This window comes from Arachis duranensis, chromosome 7 (assembly GCF_000817695.3).
Source record: "Arachis duranensis cultivar V14167 chromosome 7, aradu.V14167.gnm2.J7QH, whole genome shotgun sequence".
In the NCBI taxonomy this organism is placed as follows: domain Eukaryota; kingdom Viridiplantae; phylum Streptophyta; class Magnoliopsida; order Fabales; family Fabaceae; genus Arachis; species Arachis duranensis.
In genome coordinates, this window is record NC_029778.3 from 22,602,485 (window position 1) to 22,630,271 (window position 27,787).

The following is a 27,787-nucleotide window of genomic DNA, read 5'->3' on the forward strand; positions in this document are numbered from 1 at the left end:
ATTCAGTCTTCAGAGGGAAAAAAACTCAAAAACGGCAACGTTTTGTTGCTAACTTAAAAACCGACCGGATCACGATTCGGTTCGACCGATCGGTTATCGGCCGGTTCGTCGGTTCAATTCCAATTTTTTAATTTTGCGGTTTTGATGATTGACCGATCTGTTTTTCAGTCCAGTTCACGGTTCGACCGGTCCGACCGGCCGATTCGAACCGATTTTCAAAACATTGCTATATAGACGATGTTTCACAAACAGTTTGAGCACAACACATTTGCACATGTGATGTATGTGCAACTATCTACGTGTTTTATTTCGTTTATACTTAATCTAAAATTATTTATAATATAAATGAGATAAAAAATGAGACACAAATTTATAAATACTCTATAATTTTTATTTCAATAAATAAAATAATAAAATTATTTATTTAAAAAAGTTCATATATACACATGCCCGAATTATTATATTTTATACCTTTTGAAGTTAATATATGTTAAAAAAATTGTTCGCCATCTAATAAAGTTGATTAGAAAAAGCATTTAGATAATAGATGTTTTATACTTTTTTTTAAAGTGTTAAATATAAAAAAATTATATTTAAAATTTAAAAATTTAAATTCTTAAAATATTATAAAAAGATGGATAAATTAATGATTTCGAAAATGTATATTGTTGATAAAAATAATCCTAAAAAATATAAATAATAAATAAAGCTCAAATAATTTAAAAATATGACACAAATAAAAAGATTACATTTTTTTTAAAGTGGTAAATAAATTTTTATGAAAATATTTAGATAACTATTTAAAAGGTACATACAAAAAAATAACTATGATTATATTTTATTTTTTTAAAAATTCAGTTATTTAAAAAAAATTAAAAAACTTGGTGTAAAATTACCATATTAATTAATAATGTTTACAAAATATTATGTCAAAATCTAATTTCTAAAATTTTTTTTAAGAATATGTATTTAATACTTGATTAGTTTTATTATATCTTTAAATTTTTGAAAACCAATATGATTCTTATTCCTCAAAAATTTGTTTATCAAACTTTTGAGTACAGATTATTTAAAAGTTATAAAAATTATTTTCTTAATGAGTAGTGTATTTAAACGCAAGTATATTAATTACAAATATGTAATAATAGTAAATGTAATGTTAGTTAAGAAGAAAAATATGTCCTCAAATGTTTTTACATAAATATTTAAATTAGTCTTTATAAAAAATTTTAAATTAAACAGTTTGATTCTTAATAAATTTTTATTATTTGTTTGGAAATAGATTGGTCAATTATTAAAGAGGAATAGTTTGTTGAAGTGGGAACCTCTGCTGCAAGGTTTCATGAAGGGGAACTACGACGCTAATATCTTTGAAGAGTAAGTGGTTGGTTTTGGTTGTATGATAAAGAATCATGTTGGAGGTCGAATCAAGGGATGTTCAGGTTCTTTGCTGATTTGGTACACCAGCAAGGCCAACTCTTTGCCATCTCGTGAGTAATGGTTCTAGTTTGGGAGTATGGATATTGAAGACGATTGTTTGTGATATAGATTTCAAAAACGTTTTTCTTACCGCTTAGAAAATTTTTGGAGTGGAGGTTATGGATAATGAGAATTTGGTAGTGCATATTCATGAGCTATTCAATAGAAATTGGGAGGTTTATTTCAATCTAGTCTTAAGGGACGTGAAGGTTATCGCCAATTTGTTAGCTAAGCAAGGTGTTTGGAGTTCGATTAAGTACACAAAGTGGTTTAATCATGGGAGTCGCATCATAGAAGCTGTTTACAGAAATTCTATTGCAGGTTAATTTTTAAGGGTATATTTTCTCGTGTTAGATATTTTCTTCTATTAAATTAGTACTTGAAAGATTATAGCGTTAATAAAATAATACTTGATTTTTGTTATTGACAAAATAATCTTCGAATGATTTTAAAATTTAACAAGCGTGCCCCCTAAACTCGCCTCGAATGGTTAGGGCAAATCCAAATTAATTTAGGGATTTTTCATGTAGGATTAGATTTTATTTAATTAAAAATTCTAGCTCAAAACAAATTTGCCTTGTCGTTAAATTACGGTGGCCACCTCAACATCGTTCTTATTGGAGATGTACTCCGACGAGCTCAGCGACACGCTTATCAAATTTTAAAATCATTCAAAAAAGTAAGCATGCATGAACAACTACTAAGTTGTTATGCTCCTTGTTAATATATGCAAATTATAATACATATAAGCATATAGATATCCTACATCAAATAGTATACTTCTATTTAATTTATTTTAATTTTAGTAGGAACTTTCTTATCCCTCCAGCCTTTAGGCACTTTCTTTTTAGTACCTTTGTGCTTAGAGCTTGTTGATGGCAACCCAACACCAAACTTAGAATTGATGTCTGGGGACTCTGTAGAGCTCTGCACAGAAAGAGAAGGTTGGCACACTAGGTGTTGCATAGTTATTTCTCTTTTAGAGGGAGAATTGGGACGAGACATCTTGAATAAGATGTGATCCTCCCCTAACTTTAGGGTTAGTTCTCCCTTAGGCACATTAATGATAGCATTAGTTGTGGATAGGAAAGGTCTTCCAAGGATGACACAGTCATCCTCAACCTCTCCTATGTCTAAGACAATGAAGTTTGCAAGGATATAGTGGTTTTCAACTTTAACCAATACATCCTCCACTAAGTCATATGGCTTCTTCATGGTCTTGTCTGCCATCTCTAATGAGATGTGTGCATCTTGTACCTTAAGATACCCAACTTCTCCATTACAGAGAGTGGCATGAGATTTATGCTTGACCCTAGGTCACACAGAATCTTTTCAAAGGTCATAATGCCTATGGTGCAAGGAATCAGAAAGCGTCCAGGATCTGGAAGCTTCTGAGGTAGCTCTTGCTGAACCAAAGCATGAAGTTCTTTGGTGAGCAGTGGAGGTTCTTCCTCTAGAGGCTTTGTACCAAAATATCTTGGTATTCAGCTTCATTAGAGCTCCTAGGAAATGAACAACTTGCTCTTCCCTAGTATCTTCATCCTCATCAGAGGATGAGTAATCATCAGAACTCATGCACTACAATAGTGCATTCAAAGGAATCTCAATTGTCTTTATGGTTTCCTTTGGTTCTGAGATAGAGGGTTATTGAGTGGGTTTTAAGCACTCAAGGGGTGTGCTTTGACTGGCATTCAACGCCAGCTCTGTCAGCTTATTGGGCGTTGAACGCCCTTGCTGTCCACCCTGACCGGCGTTAAACGCCAGTTCCTCTAGCATTCTGGGCGTTGAATGCCCAGTAGGGATGTCCTTGCTAGCGTTCAACGCCAGCTTCCCTGGGCTGGTGGGCGTTGAACGCCCAGAGAGGGGTTCCTCACTGGCGTTCAGCGCTAGGAAGCTTAGGTGTTTGGACGTTGAACGCCCAGCCAGTGCTCCCTGGCTGGCATTCAACACCAGCTTTTCTGCCAGGATGGGCACTAAACGCCCAATGAGGGGTTCCTCACTGGCGTTTAACGCTAGGCTTGCTGCCATTGTGGGCGTTAAACGCCCAGTGGAGGCTTCTTCACTGGCGTTCAACGCCACCCCATTCTCCTCAGGTTCGGCCTCCATGGTTATGTCCTTGCACTCTTCTCTAGGATTAACCTCAGTATTACTGGGAATAGTGTCTGGAGAAGTCTTAGGGATCCTCTTACTCAGTTGACCAACCTATACCTCAAAGTTTCTAATGGAGGACTGATGATCGGACTCTTGTGTGGTCTAGAATTTTACAATAAACTCTCGTTGCAAGTATAGTTTCTAAACCAATAATAATCCTTTCATACAAAAGTTTGGTTGTCACAAGTAACAAACCACTTAAAAGTAATAAACCGAAGTATTCAAACCTCGGGTGGTCTCTCAAAGGAATTGCAGGGAAGTGTTCTTGTTATTGGTTATAAAAAAGTATCTTTTTGGGGTTTTGGATTAAGAAACAAGAAAAGTAAATGGCAATGAAATTCAAATGATAAAGCAGTCTTGGCAAGATTTGGTGGTCAAGGATCTCTATCCTTATCGCTAACCACAACATGAGAATTGGCAAGGATTGATCCCATTAAATCATCCTCTAACTAATAGTAAAGGAAAGTTAAATGAGCTATATCAATCCAAGTCCATAAGTCCCAACTCTCCACGAATTCAATTAGTGAGAACTAGAGTCAATGGCTACCAATCATCAATTACTTGGACATTAGTGACTCAAGAGTTCCTAAGTTACCATCCCAAGCCAAGGACATAAAAATCTACTCTAACATCCTTCCAAGCATTTTATCAAACACTTGGAGGGCATAACATAAAAGCATAGAAAAGTAATAATAGAATATAAAACCTAAAACCAACAATTGCAAAATCAATGATAACAAATAATAGAAGAAGTAATAAACATGAAATACTTCAAATTGTATTAAAAGGAAATTGAATCTAACATGGAGTTCATAAACTAAAGTGGATAAATAAATAAATCACCAAGAGAAGAGAATTAAAGTGTTAGAATAAATAAGAGTAGAAGAGAAACTAAATTAAAGTAGAGTAGAAATCTGAAATTGAAAATAGCTAACCCAAGAATCCTAAAACCTAGAGAGAGGAGAGAGCCTTTCTCTCTCTAGAAAACTACATCTAAAACCTAAATTGTGAATAATGAGAAGTGTTCCCATGATTCCTCCACTCTGCAACCTCTAATCTCTGTTTTTGGGCTAAAAATTGGGCCAAAAATAGCAAAAAAATTGCCTCCAGCGATTTCTGGTACGTACAGCACGTAGCTCATGCGCACGTACGCGTCATGCACGCGTACACATCGCTTGTCTGCGCACTATCCATGCGTACGCATGCGCGTCACCTAACAGCAAGGTAACTATGACAAATTATATATCATTTTAAAGCCCCGAATGTTAGCTTTCCAATGCAACTGGAACCGCCTCATTTGGACCTCTGTAGCTCAAGTTATGGCTGATTTAATACGAAGAGGTCAGGCTTGATAGCTTTGCAATTCCTTCTGTTTCTTGTATTCCTTCCACTTTTGCATGCTTCCTTTCCATCCTCTACGCTATTCCCTCCCTGTAATCTCTGAAAACACTGAACGCACATATCACGACATCGAATGGTAATGAGAGAGGATTAAAATTAGCTAAATTAAGACCAAAGAAACATGTTTTCAACCATAGCATAAAATCAGGAAGGAAAGTGTAAAACATGCGATTTCTATGAATAAGTGTGAGAATAGTGGATAAAATCCACTCAATTAAACATAAGATGTACCACGAAATAGTGGTGCATCAAGGACCTTGTTTCATTAATGAAACTATGAGTGTTCTTAGAGAGGTTGGAAACCAGAATAACTAAGTTAGAGAGGCTCTGCTTAGAGGTTTCCATATTCCCTTGAGAAGATGGAAATGGTGGTCTGTTGTTGAACCTATTCTGGTTCCTACTACCTTGATTGTTATTGAAACCTTGCTGAGGTTTCTGTTGATCCTTCCATGAGAGGTTAGTGATGCGGTATTTTACAACCCACAAACTAACCGACAAGTGCACCGGGTCGTACCAAGTAATACCTTACGTGAGTAAGGGTCGATCCCACGAGGATTGATGGATTAAGCAAAAATAGCATTTGATAAGATTAGTTAGATAAGCAGAAAAGAGTGTTTTGGTATTCAAAGAGCATTAAACACATACAAATAAATAAGTTGGGAATAATATAATGAGAAGATAGTTAAGGTTTCAGAGTTATCTATTTTTCTGGATTAACTTTTTTTACTAACTATTTTAATCATGTAGGATTCAATTTATGGCAAACTATTTATGACTAGACTCTAATTCCTTAGACCTTCATAGTCTCCTCTAAAATTCATCAACTGCCAATTCCTTGGTCAATTAATTCCAATTAGAGGGTGAAGTTCAAATTCCAGTTTATATGCCACAAAAATTCTAATTACCCAAAAATAAGAGGATTATATGTCACGTATCCTGTTAAATCTAAATAATTAAAATTTAGGAGAATATGTTTTCAAGCTGTTATTCAAGTAAAGAGCTTTTCCAAGTTTTACAAGAACTCAAATAGAAAGAGGGTCATACTTCTTTTCCACCCAAATTCATAAAATAAAGAGCGAAAACAATTCTTAAATATAAATCCAAAACATAAATTAAAATAGAAAAAGCAATAAAATCAATCCATACAAATAGACAGAGCTCCTAACCTTAACAATGGAGGATTAGTTGCTCATGGAATGCGAAATGTAAATTTCTATAGAATTCCCTAATGGAATCCCCCTTAATGGAATGTCCTAATATAATGTACCTAATAGAAGAGAAGTCTCCCCTTTTTATAACTAATCCTAATTAATTTAAAATCTAATATTTTAAATTAAGATAATATATTTTCCTATTTTAAAATCAAATTTGAATTTAAATCAGAATTAATTAACTACTCCGCATCTTGTAACGTGGGGACCACTTGACTTCACTGGATCCGGGCCTAACTTGGGTGCTAAAATGGGCCTAGAAATCACCCCCAGCGTTTTCTGCGTTTTCTACACGTGGCACATATCACATGTACGCGTTAGTCACGCATACGCGTCGATTGTCTTTTCTGCGAATCACGCGGACGCGTCGATCACGCGTACGCGTCGCTGAGCAAATCTTCAAATCACGCGTACGCGTCAGTCACGCGCACGCGTCGCCATGGAAAGCTCCAAATCACGCGTACGCATCAGTCACGCGTACGCGTTGCTCCTCACTGCCATCTCCTTTTATTCTTGTGCTGCAAAAACTCCATCAAATCCAGTAGAATGCTACCTAAAATAAACAAAATTGCAAAAGACTCAAAGTAGTATCTATATTGGCTAAAAGATAATTAATTTTTTATTAAACTCAACAAATTAGATGCAAATTCACTAGGAAAAGATAGAAAAGATGCTCACGCATCACAACACCAAACTTAAACTGTTGCCTGTCCTCAAGCAACCAAAACTAATATAAGCTTAGGATGTGAATTTGCATGAGAATGAGAGTTCGATTAAGCTCATGTCTCTTCTTATAGTGGGGTTTACAACTGCAATCCTGAATAGTTTTGGCATTTCACTTTATCCTTTGAAGTTCGGAATGATTGGCATCCATAAGAACTCAGAATTCAGATAGTGTTATGATTCTCCTAGTTTAGTATGTTGATTCTTGAACACAGCTACTTTATGAGTCTTGGCCGTGACCCTAAGCATTTTATTTTCCAGTATTACCACCGAATACATAAATGCCACAGACACATAACTGGGTGAACCTTTTCAGATTGTGACTCAGCTTTGCTAGAGTCTCCAGTTAGACGTGCCCAGAGTTCTTAAGCACACTCGTTTTGCTTTGGATCACGACTTTAACCGCTCAGTCTTAAGCTTTTCACTTGACACCTTCACCCCACAAGTACATGATTAGGGACAGCTTAGTTTAGCCGCTTAGGCCAGGATTTTATTCCTTTGGGCCCTCCTATCCATTAATGCTCAAAGCCTTGGATCCTTTTTACCCTTTGCCTTTTAGTTTCAAGGGTTATTGACTTTTTCTTTTTCTTTTTTTTTCTTTTTTTTAAATTTTCTTTTCGCAAGCTTTGTGTTTTCACTGATTTTTCTTGCTTCAAGAATCAATTTTATGATTTTTCAGATTATCAATAGCATTTCTCTTCTTTTATCATTCTTTCAAGAGACAACAATTTTAACATTCATAAACTTCACTATAAAAAATATGCACTGTTCATATCATGCATTCAGAATCACAGAAAATATCACCACATTTAAGTAAATAAGACTATTCTTCAATATAGACCCACTTTCTCATGCAATATATCACTCCTGTATTTTTTTTATTTGGATTCAAGCTCAGTGAGTAATACATGAGACATCTTTTCAGAATTAAAGCAATATGGAGAACTAAACTAGTCCTAGGATTCTAACTAATAAACGATCATGCAACAAACAAAAGCAAAATAGCAGAAAACTGGAACATAACATAGATAAATAAGGGAGGAATAAAAATGAAAGGAACTCAACCACCTTAGTTATCCTAGCGATCACTTTATTCTTCAAATTGTGCTCCTCAGTAAAGATGATACGCCTCCCTTTTGGTGCCATAGGAATAAACAGAGAACTTCTAAGCGAAGCGTCAACACCAAACTTAAAGGTTTGCTTGTCCTCAAGCAAAGAAGAATTGAGAACAGAAAGAAACAATTATTAAAATTAAAAAAGAATAAAAGGATAAAAGAACAAGAGAGAATTATGATTGGGAGAGAGAGAAAGAAAATTAAAAATTGGGCAGTGAACTAGTGGAGTTGTCCGGCGCAAGCGACGCGTACGCGTGGGTCGCGGAATTTTCTTAATGACGCGTAAGCATCAGGCACGCGTCCGCGTGCCCTGGGTTTTCTGCGATTCGTGCGAAGCCAGCCGCGCGCACACACAACTCTCTGTTCGCGTGGCTAGGGAACTAATATTGGCATACGACGCGTGTGCATCATGCACGCACACGCGTGGATGGCCGTTTGGTCAAATGACGCGCACGCGTCAGGGACGCGTACGCGTGGTCAATTTTGTGCGTCTAGCACACTTCTAGCCCCCAGACCAGCACAACTTTCTGCCCAACACATATTTACGTCGAAATTCAAGTCACGCATACGCATCAATGACGCGCACGCGTGGAGTGCCAAAATTACCAATGATGCGCATGCGTGGGGTATGCGTACGCGTGGGCTTGTTTGTGCGAAAGGCTTCATTCTGGCGCCACTCCCACGCAACTCTCTGTTCATATTTATTTTTCACGCACATGCATACGACGCATACGTGTCAGCGACACTTGCGCGTTGGGTGCTCTCTTTTTTTTTTATCCGGTTCCTGTTCTAAAATAGTGATGATCGGATTTTTGATGGTATAGAAATTCATAAATGAATCTCGTCGAAGTATAGTTTCTAAACCAAGCAATAATCCTCTCATACAAAAAGTTGTTTGTCACTAAAACAAACCCCTAAATTTATAAACCGAAGTACTCTCCAATTATCAATCAACAAAGGAATTAGGTAACTCAAGTGTCACTAATTACTCTACCTAGGCCAAGAGGAGCAAAATCTACACTAAAACTAAAAGAGACATTTCAACAAACACATAGAGTGCAATAGAAGTAAATATTATTAAATGCAAGAATTAAAGGAATCTATAACTACAAAAACAAGAGATCAACAATGGAAAAGCAAAGAAGAACAATTATTATGAATTACCTCTTATTGAATTGAAAGAAAATGGAAGGAACAATAGTAGATCTACAACAAAATATAAGAACAAAATAAAGGAAATTACAATAAAAGAATGGAAGAAGAATGAATGTAACAACAAGAAATTGAGAAGATAGAAGTAGAAGAAGATGAATTAAAATCTAGATCTAAGAACTAAACCTAATCCTAATCCTAATCCTAGAGAGAAGTGAGAGCTTCTCTCTCTAGAAACTAACTAAAAGCTAAACTAAAACTAATGGTAACTAGATGTCTCATCCCTTTTCAATCCTTGACTTAAATAGCATCAGAAATGAGTTGGATTGGGCCCACAAGGCTCCTAAAACCGCTGGGGACGATTTCATTAAAGTGGGCCACGGACAGAATCGGCGCACGCGCGCAAAGTGCGCGTGCGCGCCCCTGAACGCGAAGCAACATATGGCAAAATTTATATCATTTCAAAGCCCCAGATGTTAGCTTTCCAACCCAACTGGAACCGCATCATTTGGACCTCTGTAGCTCAAGTTATGGTCGTTTAAGTGCGAAGAGGTTGGCTTGACAGCTTTCCGGTTCTTTCATTTCTTCATGAGTTCTCCAACTTTTCATGTTTCTTTCTTCATTCCCTTGATCCAATCTTTGCCTCCTAAACCTTAAATCACTTAACAAACATATCAAGGCATCTAATGGAATCAAGGTGAATTAGATTTAGCTATTTTAAGGCCTAAAAAGCATGTTTTCACTCTTAAGCACAATTAAAGGAGAATATACAAAACCATGCTATTTCATTGAATAAATGTGGATAAAAGGTTATAAAATCCCCTAAAATCAATATAAGATAAATCATCAAATTGGGGTTTGTCAACTAGCTGCATGATTAGAAAATTAGTAAGAACTTAATAAAAATCAAATAAGCAAGAAAACTACTACTACGAAAAATAACTAAGAATGAAAAGGAACGATAATACCCCAGTGGGTTGTCTCCCACCAAGCACTTTTAGGTAAAGTCCTTAAGTTGGACATGTGGTGAGCTCCTTGTCATGGTGGCTTGTGCTTGTACTGATCCAGGAATCTCCACCAATGTTTGTAATTCCAATGGCTACCGGGATCCCAAACTAGGCGCCTAACGCCTTTGAGCAAGTTGAAGCAAGTGAAAAGACCCCAAGAGTGTTGATTGTGGGAATGAATCTCAGGGTCCCAAACCTTGCTCTTACATCCGTCTTCTTGTGGATCACCATTGTTCCCACCAGATGGCAAGCAATCTGAATCCTCACAGAGACATCCAAACAACCTTCTAGACCTATTCAAGTGAGCTCTACACCAATCCTTGTACTTTAATTTGGAGCATGCACCCATATTGAACATTGCTTGACATCTCTTGCCACTAACCATCTTCCTCTTACTCTTAATGCTACAAAGAGCGCTAAGTTGACCATCCGTCTCTAGTAGCCCATATTCAAGTGGGAAAGCAAAGGTTAAGGATATGAATTTTACCCACTTAAATTTGTATTGGATGGTGACGGCTTTGAAAGAGGTCTTGCAAGATCCACTCCCTTGTGTTTTTCTTTGAATTCTTCCACTTCTTTGCAAGCTTCCTCAATTTCAATCTCTTCTTCTTGGTAGCTGTCTTCTAATTCAATCTCTTCTAATTTCAATCCACCTTTGTGTTAGCATGAATCCTAGGAATTTTCCAGCCTCCACTGCAAAGATGCACTTATCGGGATTTAATCTCATCCCATACAATCTTATGGTGTTGAAGACTTGCGAGAAATCATTTAGGATGAGGTGTAAACACCTTATTGATATCATCAGTCTTTGATATGTGGCCCCTACATTTTTTAGTCCAAATTGCATGACCACATAACAATAATTTGCTCTGGGCATGATGAACGATGTCTTCTCTTGGTTGGGGTTGTACATCGGGATTTGGTTATATCTTGAGTAAGCATCCATAAATGACAAGTATTGATAACCCGAGCTGACATCCACTAGGGTATCAATATTTGGTAGAGGATATGGGTTTTTGGGACAAACTTTGTTGAGGTCAGTATAGTCGACGCACATCCTCCATTTGCCATTTTGTTTCTTGGATTTTATCCCCTTTCCAAAAGTTGTGTGTAAGGGAATGAAGCCTAGTGGCTTAATGGGAGTGTCCCCTATTCCGAAGAAGGTGTCAGGGTAGGCCCTTAGCTCTTTCTCGTCCAATCCCAACTTGTCAAATGCTGGTTTGAACAAGATGTTAGCTTAACTCCCTTAATCCACCAGAGTTCTGTGTAGATGAGCGTTGGCGAGAATCATAGTGATTACTATCGGATCGTCGTGCCCGGGCACAATACCTTGTCCATCCTCCTTGGTAAAAGAAATGGTTGGGAGGTCGGGCCCTTCATTCCCGACTTGGTAGACTTCTTTCAGATGCATCTTTCGAGATGATTTGGTCAATCCTCCTCCCGCAAATCCTTCTGATATCATATGGATATGTCGTTCGGGAGTCTGCGCGGGTGGACTTCTTCGTCCGTGACCTTCATCATCTTTTTTTCTTTTCTCATGATTGTCCGACCTTTTCATGAGATATCTGTCTAGCCGACCTTCCCTGGCCAGCTTTTCTATCACATTTTTTAGGTCGTAGTAATCATTAGTAGAATGTCCATACAATTCATGGTATTCACAGTATTCATTACGGCTTTCCCCTTTTTGTTCTTGATTGGTCGCGGGGGAGGGAGCTTTTCAGTATGGCAAATTTTCCTGTAGACATCGACTAGGAAAACTCGCATGGGGGTGTAAGAGTGATATCTCCTAGGCCTTTTGGGCCCGACTTCTTCCTTTTGGTCTCCGACTTGTTCTTGATTGGGAGCCGCCGTTCGAGTTTTGTGTTTTAAAGAATGATGGGAGTGGTACCTGCAAAGACACTCTGATGCTTAAGTCAGCAAGGGGTTCAACAGGTTTTTGAAGATATTAGAACTTAGGTTTACCTGAGTGCATCATTGTATTTATAGGTGATGGACCAATAACCACCGTTGAAGTAGTTCCACTTCTGATGGTGGATAACCACCCCTTTATCTTTGGGTTGTTAAGATCACTCTTCTAGAAGTGGGTGAGAGATTTAAGGAGGCCATTACTTATTTGAATAAGGGTCACCCGCCAGCTCTTGTCGAATCTGACCTCTTTGGAAAGGTCGGATGGATCAATGAATGCCAACCCTTTGGATTGGGCCTTTTTGGCTTAATTGGGTCTGACCATTGTGTTGAGTTAGGGTATGAACAATATCTATTAGTATTATTTTTTCAATAAATACTTATAATATATAATCGTATAATAGATATAAATTAATTAATAAATTATTAAAATTTAAAAGTAATGGTTATTTTGTTATAAAAAAATAAAAATACTTATGATTGAGTAAAAATAATAAAATATTTATTATTTTTGTTCCATATTATTTTAGAATGATTTGATTATTTTTAAAATGTTAGTGAAGATATGTATTTTAAATTATAATTTTAAATTTTTGATTATTTTATATTTTTTTATTTACGTGAGACTGGATCAATTGGTTTAACCAGTGACTCATTGGTTGAACTAATGACCCAGTAGTTCAATTGGTTCAATGACCGGTTCAATTCCGATAATTATGATATAATTAGATAATTATATAAAGGTGAAAACTTAGGTGCAGTCGACTTCACGTAAAGTGGATAATTGAGATTCATTAGATAATTTGACTGATTTGACTAAATTTTCATCTAACGACTCTCAACTATCAACCTCACATAAAGTCGACTGCACCTGAGTTTCCACCTTATGTAAAATATTTTAAACTTTTTAACACATTAAAATTAAGAGTTTAATTTTGATGCACTTAACGTTTTATATAGTAGTGCAATTACAACTATTTTTTTAGATGACTATTTATACGGTCAATATAAGAAATAATTATTTTTATTAATGTGATATTATGTGATTAAATACACCTCGTTTATATGGATAATGTTTTAAAATTAAATTCTAAAATTAAACTTTTAAATTTTTTTTTATGAAAATGGTAAAATGGAAGTATCCGGCGGTTACATAGCAAAGAACATCATTATTGATTACGCAAACATTTATTGCAATTCAGAACAGTTGTTGTCACTCCCCACACACACCCACCACCTTCCATCGCCTTCCGACTCTCACTTCCAAATCTCACACTCTTCTTCTTCCAACACTTTTCACATCACATTATTATTATTTCCATATCCAACAATGGCTGCAGCATTAGAGTGCTGGTCCAGCCGCGCCACCACCACCACCGAGGACGACATGGTCGAGCAGGTCCTCATGCGCTCCCACCAAAGATCCGAAGGACTCACCGCACTCGATCCCCCCTCCTCCTCCTCCTCCTCTTCCTCTTCCACCACCGCCTCTTCCACCAACTCAACCAAAGACTCCAACAATTCCATCGTCCATAAGAAGCTTCAGAAGCTCTCACGAAACGTTTCCGAAGCCATTGCGTCACTTAAGAACACTCTCAACATTCAAGACTCCAATACTACAAGGGACCCACTTTCTTCTTCTTCTTCTTCTTCTTCTTCTTCTTCTTCTTCTTCTTCTTCTTCTTCTTCTTTCTCTACTACTACTACTACTACTACTACGAATTCTTCGAAGATCGAAGGGTCACGGAAAGTTGTGTGGGGCTGCGTTGTTCGAAACCTGACTCAGCTATACCCTGGAAGCCAGTTACCGGAGAAGCTCATGTCCAATATTCGGAAGCACTACGATTCGTTGCCACTCAGGTTTGAACTGGAATCCAATGCTAAAGTTTCGATCTTTTCACGGATTCCGAGAACCCCATTTGCTTGATCTGAATCATACCCCTCAAGTCTGCATTTTTCACAACTTGGGAACTTCAAGTGAAGTAAAACGAGAAATGGGAGTTTCTCAATATTTTTCTTCCCTGATTTTTACACTTTCTCTTTCTGGGTTTTGCTTGCTTCAATGTTATAAACTCTCTCAACTTCATTTATTTTTTTCATTTCCTTCTTCTGCAATTCGGGAACTTCAAGTGACCAAAAATGAAAGGATGGTTTTAATGTTATAAACTCTCTCGATTCAATGTTACTATGTTAGAACCCTCAGAATTTCACTTTTGTCAGAACGTGGGAACATCCAGTAACCAAAGATGAATCTTTTCCGCCTTCATTGCTCTTTATCTTTTGTTGATGATTTGTTCTGTTGTTTCCACAGCTATGCACAAGCTGATTTTGATATGAAGGATGTGTTTCTTCACATCAAGCTGATGGAACAAGCATCAGCCAGTGACTACCCTGCCATCCTGATTCAAGAGGAGAGTGATGATGATGGTGGTGGTTGTGATGTAGTTAAAGGGTCTGTGTTGAAGCTCACTTTTGCTTGCAACTCTCCGATCTCGTGGCCTGCAATGTCTAGTGCATTGGACAGTTCATCCATTTCCTGCAAGAAAGTTCAGATCTTTGAGAAGAAAAGTTTCACAATTGGGATTGTTCTCCTTGTTGTTCAGCAAGGTCAAGAGAAGCTGGTGAGGACCCGGGTCGAAAATGCTCTCAGATTTGCGATGAAGAAGTCAAAAACCAGTGCTGTGAAGCTCCCCTTTGGGCTCTGTGGGTGCCAGGAAGAGATCTCAAAAGGGAGATCAGAGCGTGGAGAAATTGAAGAAGATGGTGGTGGGGATGCATCATCATGCTATGTGATGAGGGAGTTTGAGAATTCAAGCCAAAAGATTCAGCTTCAGGTTCCATTGCCTAGTTCATCTTTTGTTGTGTCAGTGGATGAATGGCAGACAATAAAATCAGGTTGTAATGAGATTGAGAAATGGGTGTTGAATTCAGATAATGTTGACTTTTTGGACCAGATTGGACCAAATTCCTATAAAGGTTTCTACAATGGGAAAAGGGTTGGCATTGAAAAACTCAAGGGGTGTGACAAAGGGAATGCTTATGAGTTTGAGCTCCGAAAAGATCTTCTTGAACTTATGACTTGTGGCCACAGAAACATTCTTCAGTTTGTTGGTATCTGTGTGGATGATAATCATGGTTTGTGTGTAGTTACCAAGTTCATGGAAGGTGGTTCTGTGCATGACTTGTTGCTGAAGAACAAGAAGATTCATGCTAAGGATATTGTGAGAATTGCAGTTGATATAGCTGAAGGAATCAAGTTCATGAATGATCATGGTGTTGCTTATAGGGACCTTAATTCACAGAGGATCCTGTTGGATAGACATGGGAATGCATGCTTGGGAGACATGGGAATAGTCACTGCTTGCAAGAGTGTTGGTGAAGCAATGGAGTATGAAACTGATGGATACCGGTGGCTAGCTCCTGAGGTTTGCTCCTATTCATTCTTTTTTTTTTTCAAAGAGTATATACCCAAGTTGGTCCTCAACAAATTTCAGATCAGAAATTTTTATTACTTTGGAAGTCCCTATGAATTACTTTTGTGGGACAGTTTAGTCCCTCTCTGTCACTTACAATAAAATGTTTAATATGCGTATTGGACAAATAAATCTTTAACAAATTTTTTATTATAAGGCAATTAGATCTCCCAACAAATACCATTATAAGACAAATTAGTCCTCCTTATAGAGGGGTCAATCCGTCCCGAGGAACTGTAAAGTAATAAAAATTTATTGAGGATCAAAATGTCCAATTTGAATTTTTTTTAGATACTGATTTAGGTGTTCACTGTTTTTATATTTTAACACTCATTTCAAGTTTTGGAAGAAGAATAATTGTTGCAATCATGGTAATTTGTGTTACAAGATTGTGTTCCATGGTCCTATGTAACACTGTATTGTATTTGCTATACACAGTCCGCATTTTTCTCCAATGCTTTCCATTTTGGGGGTTTAAATAACATTTTGGTCTCTATAAAACTAGTTATTTACAACTTTTGGTCCTACTGTCCAAAAATTTTCAGAAATAAGTAAAATTAGTTGCTATTATCATTTTCTGACCAAAACAAGAGAATGACCAAACTCATAAATAGCTAATTTTACTAGGATAAAAGCATGTTTAAACTATTCTTTAAAGAGAAAATTAGTTAGAGAATAGGGTCTTGTATTGTTACCTGTCCTTTGCCTTCTTTAAAGAATAGGGTCCCTCCTTTCTCTATGGTTTGACACATAGACACCTAATATAAATACACATGCATGCTTTTAAGGTAATATATAGTAATTGTAATGGACTAATGGGTGGGGGAATCTGCTTTTTGCTTTTAACCTTCTTCAGAAAATCTTTTGACACGTAATGAACCAATGACAGTGATCTGTTTCTGAAAATAGTGTGTGAAAAATTTGTTACTCACTGATTTGGTCAGTAAATTCATCTATCACTTTGGCATTAATAATAATAAGTTTTTATGTTTGCAACTTTTAGTTGTAGATTGTCACAAATAAATATTAATCAAACCTTGACATTTTCTTAACTTTTATTTCTTATTTGTTCTAGTTTGTTTGTCTTCATATATATTAAAATATTCAATGACAAATTCAAGTCCAAGGCAGTTTAGGCTCTTTTACATTTTTGTCTGCTTCCTCTCTTGATGGACTTAACATTTATATATATAAACACATGAAATGACATACTAGATGTTCATCTAGAGAACAATTTAGAGCAAACTTTGACTTGCATTGTCTCAAAGCATGTTGTTTATATCCATTGTATTTGAAGCATTAAAAGGAAACTTTATGTCACTTTGTACTAGCATCATTGTTTGAGCATGCCTAATATGACTTTAATACTTTTGTTTTTTGCTTTTACTTTATCTAAGCATTCGTGTATATCATTAGACAAATCAGTGTTAGTGTGAAACTAGGATTAATACATACCATAGTGGAGTCATCATTTCCTAAGTATTTAACATGATTTTTGTCCTAGTATTCTACCTTTTTGATTGATAAAACTACTCAGAAAATAACAAGTTAGACTATTCATTCGTTGAGAAGAGGGAGGACTACATCATAATTACCCGTTTTGCCCTCAACTAGATAAACTATACTCACTAATCATATGTTTGTAACACCGTACTGGTGATGTATTTGAATGATCAAAACTGACCATAGAATATACTGGTTGGACTTTAATAAAAAAGATAAAATAAAATAAAATAAAATAATAATAATAATAATAATAATAATAATAATAATAATAATAATATTAAGAAAAAGTTAACATATAAGAAACCGGTTCTAACCGGTTTATATACAAATATAGGGTTAATTGTACTACATTGTAAATTTATTTTCATTTAGTCGGGTCAGGCAGTGGGAACGGTCAAGTTGGTGGGGCGGCCGGTGGGGTCGACATGCATGATCTCTTGACAGTTTTGGAAGAAAGAAGACACTGTTTTGTAAAACTAGTTTTATATGGTTTTAAACCAAACCAAAGTGCAAAAACTGGTTTTTAATAAACTGGTTTTTACAAAAAACTGTAGTTTCAGTTCAGTTTTTTTACTTGAAAAAACTGGTTTTTTTATAAAATTGTTTGGTTCAATTTCAATTCAGTTTGAGTGAGAGAGCATGTAGACATTTGATTTCTTAGTACACATTATTTTGTGTGGTTAAATTTCACTAAATTCCTTTAAATTTGAAGATAAACAATATGACACATGACACCCCTCCATTGTTAAATTATACACATGATACCCCTCCTTGAGATTTCATGGCATTTGGTGTCATGTTCTTTGTAAAATGTGACACTAACTTCTCATGATATTGACATGCTTTCTAAGAAGGGAGATCAAGGTAGGTATGACAAAGTACAAACCAAGAGGTGCCACGTGCAAAATATCACTTAATCTTAATTTACCCTTTTATCTATTCAAAAGACTCTTAATATGGCATGATTAATACGTACTTCCCATGCTAACCTGTTTCTCTTTCTCTCTTTTACGTGTTGGAAACAGATAATTGCCGGGGATCCTGAGAGTGTGACAGAGACATCGATGAGCAATGTTTATAGTTTCGGCATGGTAATTTGGGAGATGGTAACTGGTGAAGCAGCATATTCAGCATTCTCACCTGTTCAAGCAGCAGTTGGCATTGCTGCTTGTGGCCTTAGACCTGAAATCCCAAAAGACTGTCCACAAACACTAAAATCAATCATGACAAAGTGCTGGAACAATATCCCTTCGAAACGCCCTCAATTCTCCGAGATCTTAACATTGTTGCTGCGTCCAAATAACATCAATAGGTAAACAACAAAAAGTCGATCGGTTACATGAATCAAACAATGTCATTGCGCCTTTTCACTGAATCAATAGGTAAAAGGGAAAAAGGTCCATATTTACGATAGGCCTTTTGTGGAACCTAAACTGTTGATATAGCACTTGATAACAAGTTTGCTTATATAGAAGTAATGAAGATGTAAATTTTTAGGTTCTTTTGCAATCTTGTATTCTAGCACCTTCACATCATCATCAAGAAAACCCTGATGTGGGGTGTGGCTGTTTCCTTCTTATAAATGTCTCTGTTCAATTGACATTATCAATATACACTATTTTCACCTTTTTGTATTTTGAAATCTCTGATGGAAAATGTTAAGAGTACAATTCATGTTGGTGTGTTATGATGATTCCTATGATCGCATTATCCTTTGGAAAAACTAGGGTAATTATTTGTACAAAGGAAGAGTAAATTCGATATTGCAATCCATTTCTTTGCAAACATTTTCCTTCTATTTTATGCATATGTCAATTTGGAGTTCCAAAGGTTATACAACTCAAATTGGTATCTGAAAGAATTGAATCAAATATTAAGTGTTTTTTTTTTTTGGTAATAATCAAATATTAAGTGTTATTACCTAAGTCATGGAATGATGAATTTGACTCATGACTGTATTTTTCATATATCAATGAGACATGATCTTTTGAGAATCGGCTTTACAAACACTTTTTTTCGGGATTATTTGAAAGTAAAATTATCATATTGCCTTAATCAATTATCGTTACAAATTTATCCTTCTTTCGTTTATGTAAATCACTACAAGATCTACGGTATTTAAATTTTGTATGAAATACTTGTGACCTACAAGATCTACGGTATTTAAATTTAGTAGTTTGAATTGTTAATGAATTACACCATTATAGGCTACAAGTTATTAGCCTCCCTACAAAAAACAAAAAATCCACGGCTATACGATTTAAGATGAAAATATCTGCATAACTAAAACCCTGAAGTTTCCAACTATTTAATAGGAACCGCATCTAACTAACATAAGGTTGGGAAAACTAAGATTTAGATCAGAATCTATGTAATAGTGGAAACACTAAAAATAATTTTTTCAAAATCTATGCGACTAAATAGGTAACATTAAAAATATTTCAAATAGTAAATATAATGGCAAAACTTAAATAATCAAATATCAAAATTTTATCATGAAAAAATCCTCACAAGAGGGACAAATTTCTCCCTCGTCGACTCAAGTGAGAATAGACTGCTCTATCAAGTCCGCCTTCTCTTTGCAAGAATCAAACTTCATTGCAAGTAAATTCGTAGTCATTATATCTGAACTATTATCATCAGTATGGATTTTCTTAAGTGCATATGACTTCATCTCAAGCGCTTGACGTATCCAATGATATTTCACCTCTATGTGTTTCGATCTAGAATGAAACGTCGAATTCTCGCTGAGATGGATAGCACTTTGACTGTCACAAAATAACACAAACTTCTCTTAATTGATGTTTAACTCTTGAAGAAATTTTTTCATCCACAAGAGTTTCTTAGAAGTTTCAACAACAACAATGTATTCTGCCTACGTAGTAGACAAAGCAACATATTTCTGAAGTTGGGATTACCACGACATAGCTCTCCCTGCAAAAGTCATCATATAACTAAAAGTAAACTTTCTTGAATCAAGATCCCCAACCATATCCGTATCTGTGTAACCATCCAACATAGGTTGACCACTCCCAAAGTATAAAAAAATTCTGAAAGTATCATTAAGGTATATGAGAATCCACTTCAATGTTTGCCAGAGTTCCTTGCCAGGGTTAGAGAGAAACTGACTAACAACTCCAACGGCATGAGCAATATCTGGCTTGGTGCAAACCATAACATACATCAAACTACCAAATGCAGATGCATATGGAATCTTCTTCATTTTTGTTTTCTCTTTCTCACTTGTAAGACATTGCCGCGAACTCAGCTTGAAATGACTAGCAAATAGAGTACTAATAGGTTTGGAATTACTCATGCTAAATCTTTCTAAAATCTTCTCAATATACTTTTATTGCGACAACCACAGTTTTTTATTCTTCCTATCACGAGTGATATTCATGCTAAGAATTTTCTTTGTAAGACCCAAATACTTTAGAGCAAAGGATCTGATAGAATTTTTCTTAAAAATTTGAATGTTCTTAGTGTTATGACCAACAATCAACATGTCATCAACATAAAGCAAAAGAATTATAAAATCACCATCAGATAATTTCTTAACATATACATAATGATAAGAAGAAGTCTTACTATATCCATGACTTTTCATAAAGGAATCAAACTTCGTATACCACTGTCTTGGCGTTTGCTTAAGCCCATATAAGATCTTGTTCAACTTACATATAAGATGCTCATTTCCTTTAACCTTGAAATCTTCTGATTGTTCCATATAATTTTTTTTTATCTATGTCACCGTGAAGAAATGCAGTCTTCACATCAAGCTGCTCAACCTCTAAATTCAAGCTAGTCGTCAATCCAAGCACAACTCGAATAGAAGACTTCTTCACAATTAGAGAGAAAATCTCCTCAAAACCAATACCTTTCTTTTGCTCAAAACCTTTCATAACCAATCGAGATTTGTACCTTGGTCGTGAGACATTTTTATCCGCTTTTAATTTGAACACTCATTTATTCTTGAATGCTCTTTTACCACCCGACAACTTCACCAATTCAAACATATGATTCTCATGCAAGGATTTCATTTCTTCTTATATGGCCTTCAACCAATCTTCTTTATGCTCATCAGACATAAATTTCTGGTAGCTCTCTAACTTTCCAATCTCAGTGTTTATCACATACTCATAAGTAGAGTATTTCTGAGAAAGATGACACTCTCTAGTAGATCTTCTCAATTCAGGCTCATCTGGTAATTTAGGTGAAACTTTAACATCTAGTGAAACTTCTACATCTAGCACCTCAAATTGAGGTGTAAGTTCATCATGCAAATCATCACCATCATTATCAACTTGTACATATCTCCCATCAACAGTAAGTCTAGTGAAAGAACCAGGTTCATCATCAGCAAAACGTCTAATCGGTATTGTTGGCTTATTTGTCTTCTCAAGATCTTCAATAGTTCGGTCTTCAAGAAAAGTCACATCTCGACTTTTAATTATTTTCTGATCACATAATTTGTAACTAAAGTCTTTGTGACCATAACCCATGAAGATACATTGCTTTGACTTTCTATCAAGTTTGGACCTTTCACCTTTTGGAGTGTGAATAAAAGCCCTATAGTTGAATACTCGTAAATGACTATAGGAGACATCTTTTTCTCTCCAAACTTTCTCTGGAATATCACCATTTAGTTGAACTGAAGAAAAAAGGTTGATCAAATCTACCACAGTCCTCATTGCTTTTTCCCAAGAGGATTTAGACTACCATGCATGAGAGAGCATACACTTGACTTTATCATTGATAGTGTGATTCATTCTCTCTGCAACTCCATTATGTTAAGGAATTTTAGGAACCATCTTTTCAAACTTGATCCCATGTCATATACAATACTCTTCAAATGGACACTGTATTCACCGTCATTATCTGCTTGAACACATTTCAACTTTCTCCCTATTTCTCTTTCAACACTTGTATGAAAGTGTTTGAAGACACCGAGTACTTGGTCTTTAGATTTCAAAACAAAAGCTCACATTTTTCGAAAATAATCATCAATAAAAGTAATAAAATATGATGCACCGTCTAGTGTCTTAACATCCATAATGCAAACATTAGTGTGAAATAAATATAGAACATGTGATCTCCTATGAGATCCAGAAACTATGAAATGATACTCTAACATGCTTTCCAACAAAACAATGAGTACAAGTATTTAAAGTTGTACATTTCACGGAAAGTGAGTACTTCTTAGCTAAGGCGCTTAGTCCTTTCTCTCTCAAATGACCAAGACGTATATGGCACAAATCAGAAGAGGAATCATCAGTTACATTCACCTTTTCTTTGCATAACTTTACTTGCAACCGGTAGAAAGTAATGAGACTATTGTCTTCTTTAGCAACAATGAGAGCTTCTTTGGTAATCTTGCATTTTTCACTACCAAAAGAAGTGCAATATCCCTCTTGATCCAATACCATCACTGAAATCAGATTAAACCGCATATCTGGCGCATGCCTAACATTCTTCAACTGCAACTTGCATCCCATGTTGGCTTTAAACCACGTATCACTCATATCAATGATATCACACACTCCTTTATCTTTCAATTTGATCTTGCCAAAATTTCCAACAGTGTAGAAAGTGAAAAATTCACACCTCGGAGTGACATAACATGAGGTGCCAGAATCCATAATCTAAGTGAAATCATCACAAACAAGATTAACATAATTTTCATCATATGTGATAAGAACATCTTCATAAATAATAGCAACGATTTTTTTTATCATTTTCATTACCTTTGTCTTCGTTTCTTTTTCTTGATTGTTCTCTTTTCAAGAACCAACAATACCTCTTGATATGTCCCAATTTTTCACAGTGGTGACAAATGAACTCCTTTCTTAGCTTGTACTTTTCTCTTGACTTACTTTTACTCTCTGGCCTGTCAGAATTGTGAGGTTTTCTACTCTAACTGGGAGGATTCATTGATCAAATCCCGCTCTCTTCTTATCGCTTCTTCATTTAACATGCTCTCTTTCGTCATTGCTAACGTCAACTTCCCTTTTGGAGCTGAATTAGTAAGTGTTACAACCAAAACCTTTCAACTATCAAGCAAAGAACTCAACAATAACAAGACTCTCAACTCATCATTTAAAATGATTTCATTATTTGTAAATTGGTTCACCGTCTTCTGAAAAAATGCTCAAATGCTCCGACATTGAGTTACTTTCAATATACTTCATATTAACAAGCTTCCTAATCATGTTTTGTATATTCTTCCTTTTATATAACTCCTTTAATTTCTTCTATATCTTTTCGGCATTCGTTTCGGTGCCAACATGTGGATACACGCTAAGATCGAGCCATTGCCTAATCAAAGCAATTACCTTCCAATTCAACTTCTTCCATTCAACATTGAATTTAGTACCTTTGGATTTATCCTCCCTCCACAAGATCATGCAAGTCCTTGCTATATAAATATCTTTCATGAGATTCTTCCAAATCGAATAATTTTTGAAATTTAATTTGACCATATTTGATACATGAGTATTTTTTCCATTTAATCAGAGAAATAAACAATCAAAGCTCTGAATATTACTTTGTTGAAAAAACTAAGGTTTAGATAAGAATATATCTAACAGCGAAAATACTAAAAATAATTTTTTCACAACCTATACGATTAAATATGCAACACCAAAAAAACTCCAAACAGTAAATATAATGGCAGAAATTAAATAATCAAATACTGAAATTTTTATTGTGAAAAAATCTTTAAAAAAGAGACAAAAAATTCACGTGAACTAATCCAGTAAAATCTTACACTATTAAAATAATAGGTACACAATTAATTTTCTTAATAACATTAGGGTATCTCAATAATCAAAAAAATACTTTATCAAAATTGATGAAATTAATATAAATCCTCCACAAAAATAAATATCTCAAATTAAATTAAAAAAAAGTCAATATAACTAACAAATTATATCCTAATATTTATTATTACACAAAAAATAATATACTAAAATTTCATAAAAAATAAATAAATTTACCAATTTAGTATGTATAATATTAAACTGCCCTTTTTTCTTCTCTTCTCGACGCTGAAATCCTCTCTCCCTCTGCTTCATTTTTTTTCTTTCAAAAAAAAAAAAAGAACAGTCTCTCTCTTCGTTCATGCGGTTCTACTTTAAAATGTGGATTCCACTTAAATTGGGACCACTAACACATGATTCTAAAGCAGTTTAGCACGAATCTACCTAATATCCATATAAACATTGAAATTTAACTAGACACATTCTTCATATTTATACATTTCAATCGAATCTTTTTATTAGAAAATCTTACTACATAACCAACCAAAAAAATAAAAAATAAAAAATACAAAGGTACAATATCTCATATATATGCTTTTTTCTAATTTTAAGGCAAATATCGCTTATTTTATTCACACAATCTCTATGAATGCCAACTAAATCACAAAATGTACACAAAATCACAATATCGTTGAATATAAAGATTTAATAATGTTATTTGTTAACAGTTTAAACTTTAAAGTATACAGGATATTACGTCTAACGATTTATATAAATTAAAATCGAGACAATATGACAACTTTCCATTTTTGTTTACATGGATAAAAAGTACACATCATACGAGTAAATATCACTTTACAATCTACCTTAGACCATCAGAAGACATATCTTAGTGGCTTGCCACTTGCTAGAGATAATTGTGTCGATACCTTGGCTTTGTTTTTGTTTTTGTTTTTGTTGTTTGTTTCGTGGCTATCTACTAAGGGGATCAAGAAAGGGTCCCAATGGATTCTCTGTTTCTTTAGCCGTGAAAAAATTTGTCAACCACCCTTGTCCCCCTTTTTTTACCACAAAATCCAACCTTTTAGGCTAAGAATTGACGTCTTTTAGCTGGCGTTTATTTTGCAGGATTGCGATTAGAATCTATTATATTTGGTGTGTGTTTGGATTGTGGTTGGTTGAATAAAAGTGATTTTATAGAATTAATTTTTGGATAGAAGTAGGTTTGTGTCAACATGATTTATATTTGACAAATCTTTATCAATTGATTTTAATAAAATAAATATTGTTTGGATAATATTAATTAAAATCACTTTTAGATAGATAATTATTTAAAAGGACATGACATTAAATTATAATATTATTTGTTTATACATGTTTAATTTTTTTTATACTTTTTTATATGTTTTTTATATAGTATATTTTTAATATTCTTAGTATTCTTTTTTAGTATATTATAATTTTTAACTATTATTATTTATGATTAATTTTTTTATTTAATTTATTTTACCTAATGGGATCAATAGTTTTTATTATAAAAAGATAATAAATATAATACACAAAAATTATAACTATAAAAATATATAATGTCAAATAAAAAAATTAATAAAAAATATAAATAATAAATAATAAAAAAAGAGTTCATATATAGAGAAGAATAATAAGAATTCTATAAATAATACAATAACATTTATAAAGGATAAAGTTGGTAAAAGAAAAATAAATATTGAAGGTATTGGCTAGAAGCATGTTAGTACAATGGAAAAGTTAGAAATTATTGCTTCTTCTAAACGTGATTTTAAGAACAAAATCACTTCTACGTTTGTAGAGAAAAAAACTAGCCAAACAAAAAAGTGAAGCTTGCAAGAAGTTCTAACGTGCTTTTTTCCTTAAAATTTTAGTTTTTAGCATATAAAATTTTAATTTTTTTAATATGTTTAAAAAATAAAAATATAAGAGATTAAAATTTTTAAAGATGAAAATTGAAATTATAATAATATTTTTTTCAAAAATACTCTCTTTCAAACTCTTCAAATACTCATTCTATTCCATTTTCTAGTGAAGACAAAATAAAGAACAAAACAATGTTAGACAAAACAGTAGCAGTTTTTTGGTGAACTCTCCTTCTCCAGCTGCAAAGCAATCTCGCGAGAGTTAAGGTGACAACAACGGCGGTGATGGTAATGGAGAACTCTCATTCTTTGGCATTGCAACAATGGCTTGTCATCGTCGTTTTTCCTCTTTTTTCTCTGATCATTTTATGGTTCTCTCTTTCTCGTTACTTGAGATTTTTCTGTCTCCTCTGTCAGAAAATTTGCTCTCCTTTATTTCTTCTCTAGCTCGACAGCAGCGACGGCAACGCCACCTTCCCTGCCATCGCTTTCCTCTTCTCTTTTTTCTTTCTCTTTTTTTTCTCTAAATTTAGAGTAAAGTGACAATTAGGTCCCTCCTGAGAATTTCGCGTTCAGACAATTTAAACCCTGAAAAAAGTAACAAATAGATCCTCCAAGATGTGAGACGTTGGACACGTCACATCCTTCCGTCAGTCCATGTAACAAAACAAAACGGAATTGCTTTGCTGTCCCGTTACGTGAACTAACATGTACGTTACTGCCATATCTGTAGTGGGACAACGTCGTTTTGTAGATTCTCTTCTTTTATATTTGTTTCACTTTGCCCTTAACCTCCAGTTACCCACTGTGATAACCTACTAACCCTAAGGAGAAGCTGAAGTCAAAGAGTCTTAGCTTTGCAATAACAAAAGTGATTATTCTTCTTCAACGTACCGGCAAGGAAGAAGACGTCGTCAAGGGAATCGATGTTAGCAGAAAGACTAGTATCACTTTATGTCATAATAAAAAAAAGACATACATGTTCCTGATTCTTTAGTTAATTCTTGTAGCAATTTAATTGTGTTTCTACTTAACAGATGAATGAATTTGCTATTTTTGTGTTCAACCATGGGGAAAAATTTGTGAGGAACAAATAGGGAGAGTTGAGTTACCAGGATGTGTTAGTTGAGAGATTTTCAGAGATGGATCTAGACCTTATGAATTTTTTGACTTGAGAAAATTGTTCAAGAGCTTGGGATATAATGATTACAAAGCAATGATGTGGTTTGATTCGAATGCTGCTAATTTTGAAGCCGATTTGCATCTTATTTTTGGAGATGCAGAGATCAATGCTTTAAGGGAGCACAAAATACAAAACAAGGAGTCTGAGGAGTTTTATATATATTTTAAGCATGATATTATTGGTGGTGAAGATGCTATAGGGTGTGATGAAGCTGGTGATCCTCCTATTTTTGATGATGATAGTAATGATGATGGTTATGAGAGTACTGAAGAAGAGTTGTTTAAGCCCCCACCGCCTGGTGTTGACCAATCAAACACTGGTATTGAAGAGGAGTATGCAAGAGTGATAAAAAAGAAGAAGGCTGCGGACAGTAACCGTTCTCCAAATGGAAAGAAAGTTACTTCTCTAAAAGGAAAGAAAGTTACTAATGAAGAGACTCCTATACTTAGCAATTCCCCTAAACCTCGAAAGAAGAAGGAATATAAGAAGGTGAGAAGGGGTTCAAGACTACAACAACGGACTACAAAGCATGTGGGGAACTCTAAGTCAAGTTAGACCCCAATTGAACTTGGAGATGATGGAGATGAAGAACATCATGAACATGCAGAAAATGCTGAAGAGGCTGAGGATGACCCTTTTGTTGGATCCTTTTTGGGAGAAATAGGTGCTCACAAGGAGTCAGCTGATGAGAAAGTGTTTGACTATGAATTAGACGACTTTCACACTCCTGTTGGACGCAATGCAAAGAATGATGTTCACAAGACTGGTTTTGATGACTTTTCGGAGGGTGCTGAATTTGGAGAAGTGAAGCTAACAATTGGTATGAAGTTT

At 35.0% G+C, this 27,787-nt stretch overlaps 1 protein-coding gene across 1 annotated transcript; it reads left to right on the forward strand.

The window, feature by feature from the left end:
* Positions 1 to 13,320: 13,320 nt before the first annotated feature.
* Positions 13,321 to 18,810, forward strand: LOC107458330 (uncharacterized). The gene is made up of 3 exons (XM_021127635.2): positions 13,321 to 14,004; positions 14,456 to 15,569; positions 18,149 to 18,810. The coding sequence occupies exons 1-3, from the start codon at positions 13,475 to 13,477 to the stop codon at positions 18,437 to 18,439; spliced, it is 1,935 nt and encodes a 644-aa protein (XP_020983294.1). The 5' UTR covers positions 13,321 to 13,474; the 3' UTR covers positions 18,440 to 18,810.
* Positions 18,811 to 27,787: the final 8,977 nt, after the last annotated feature.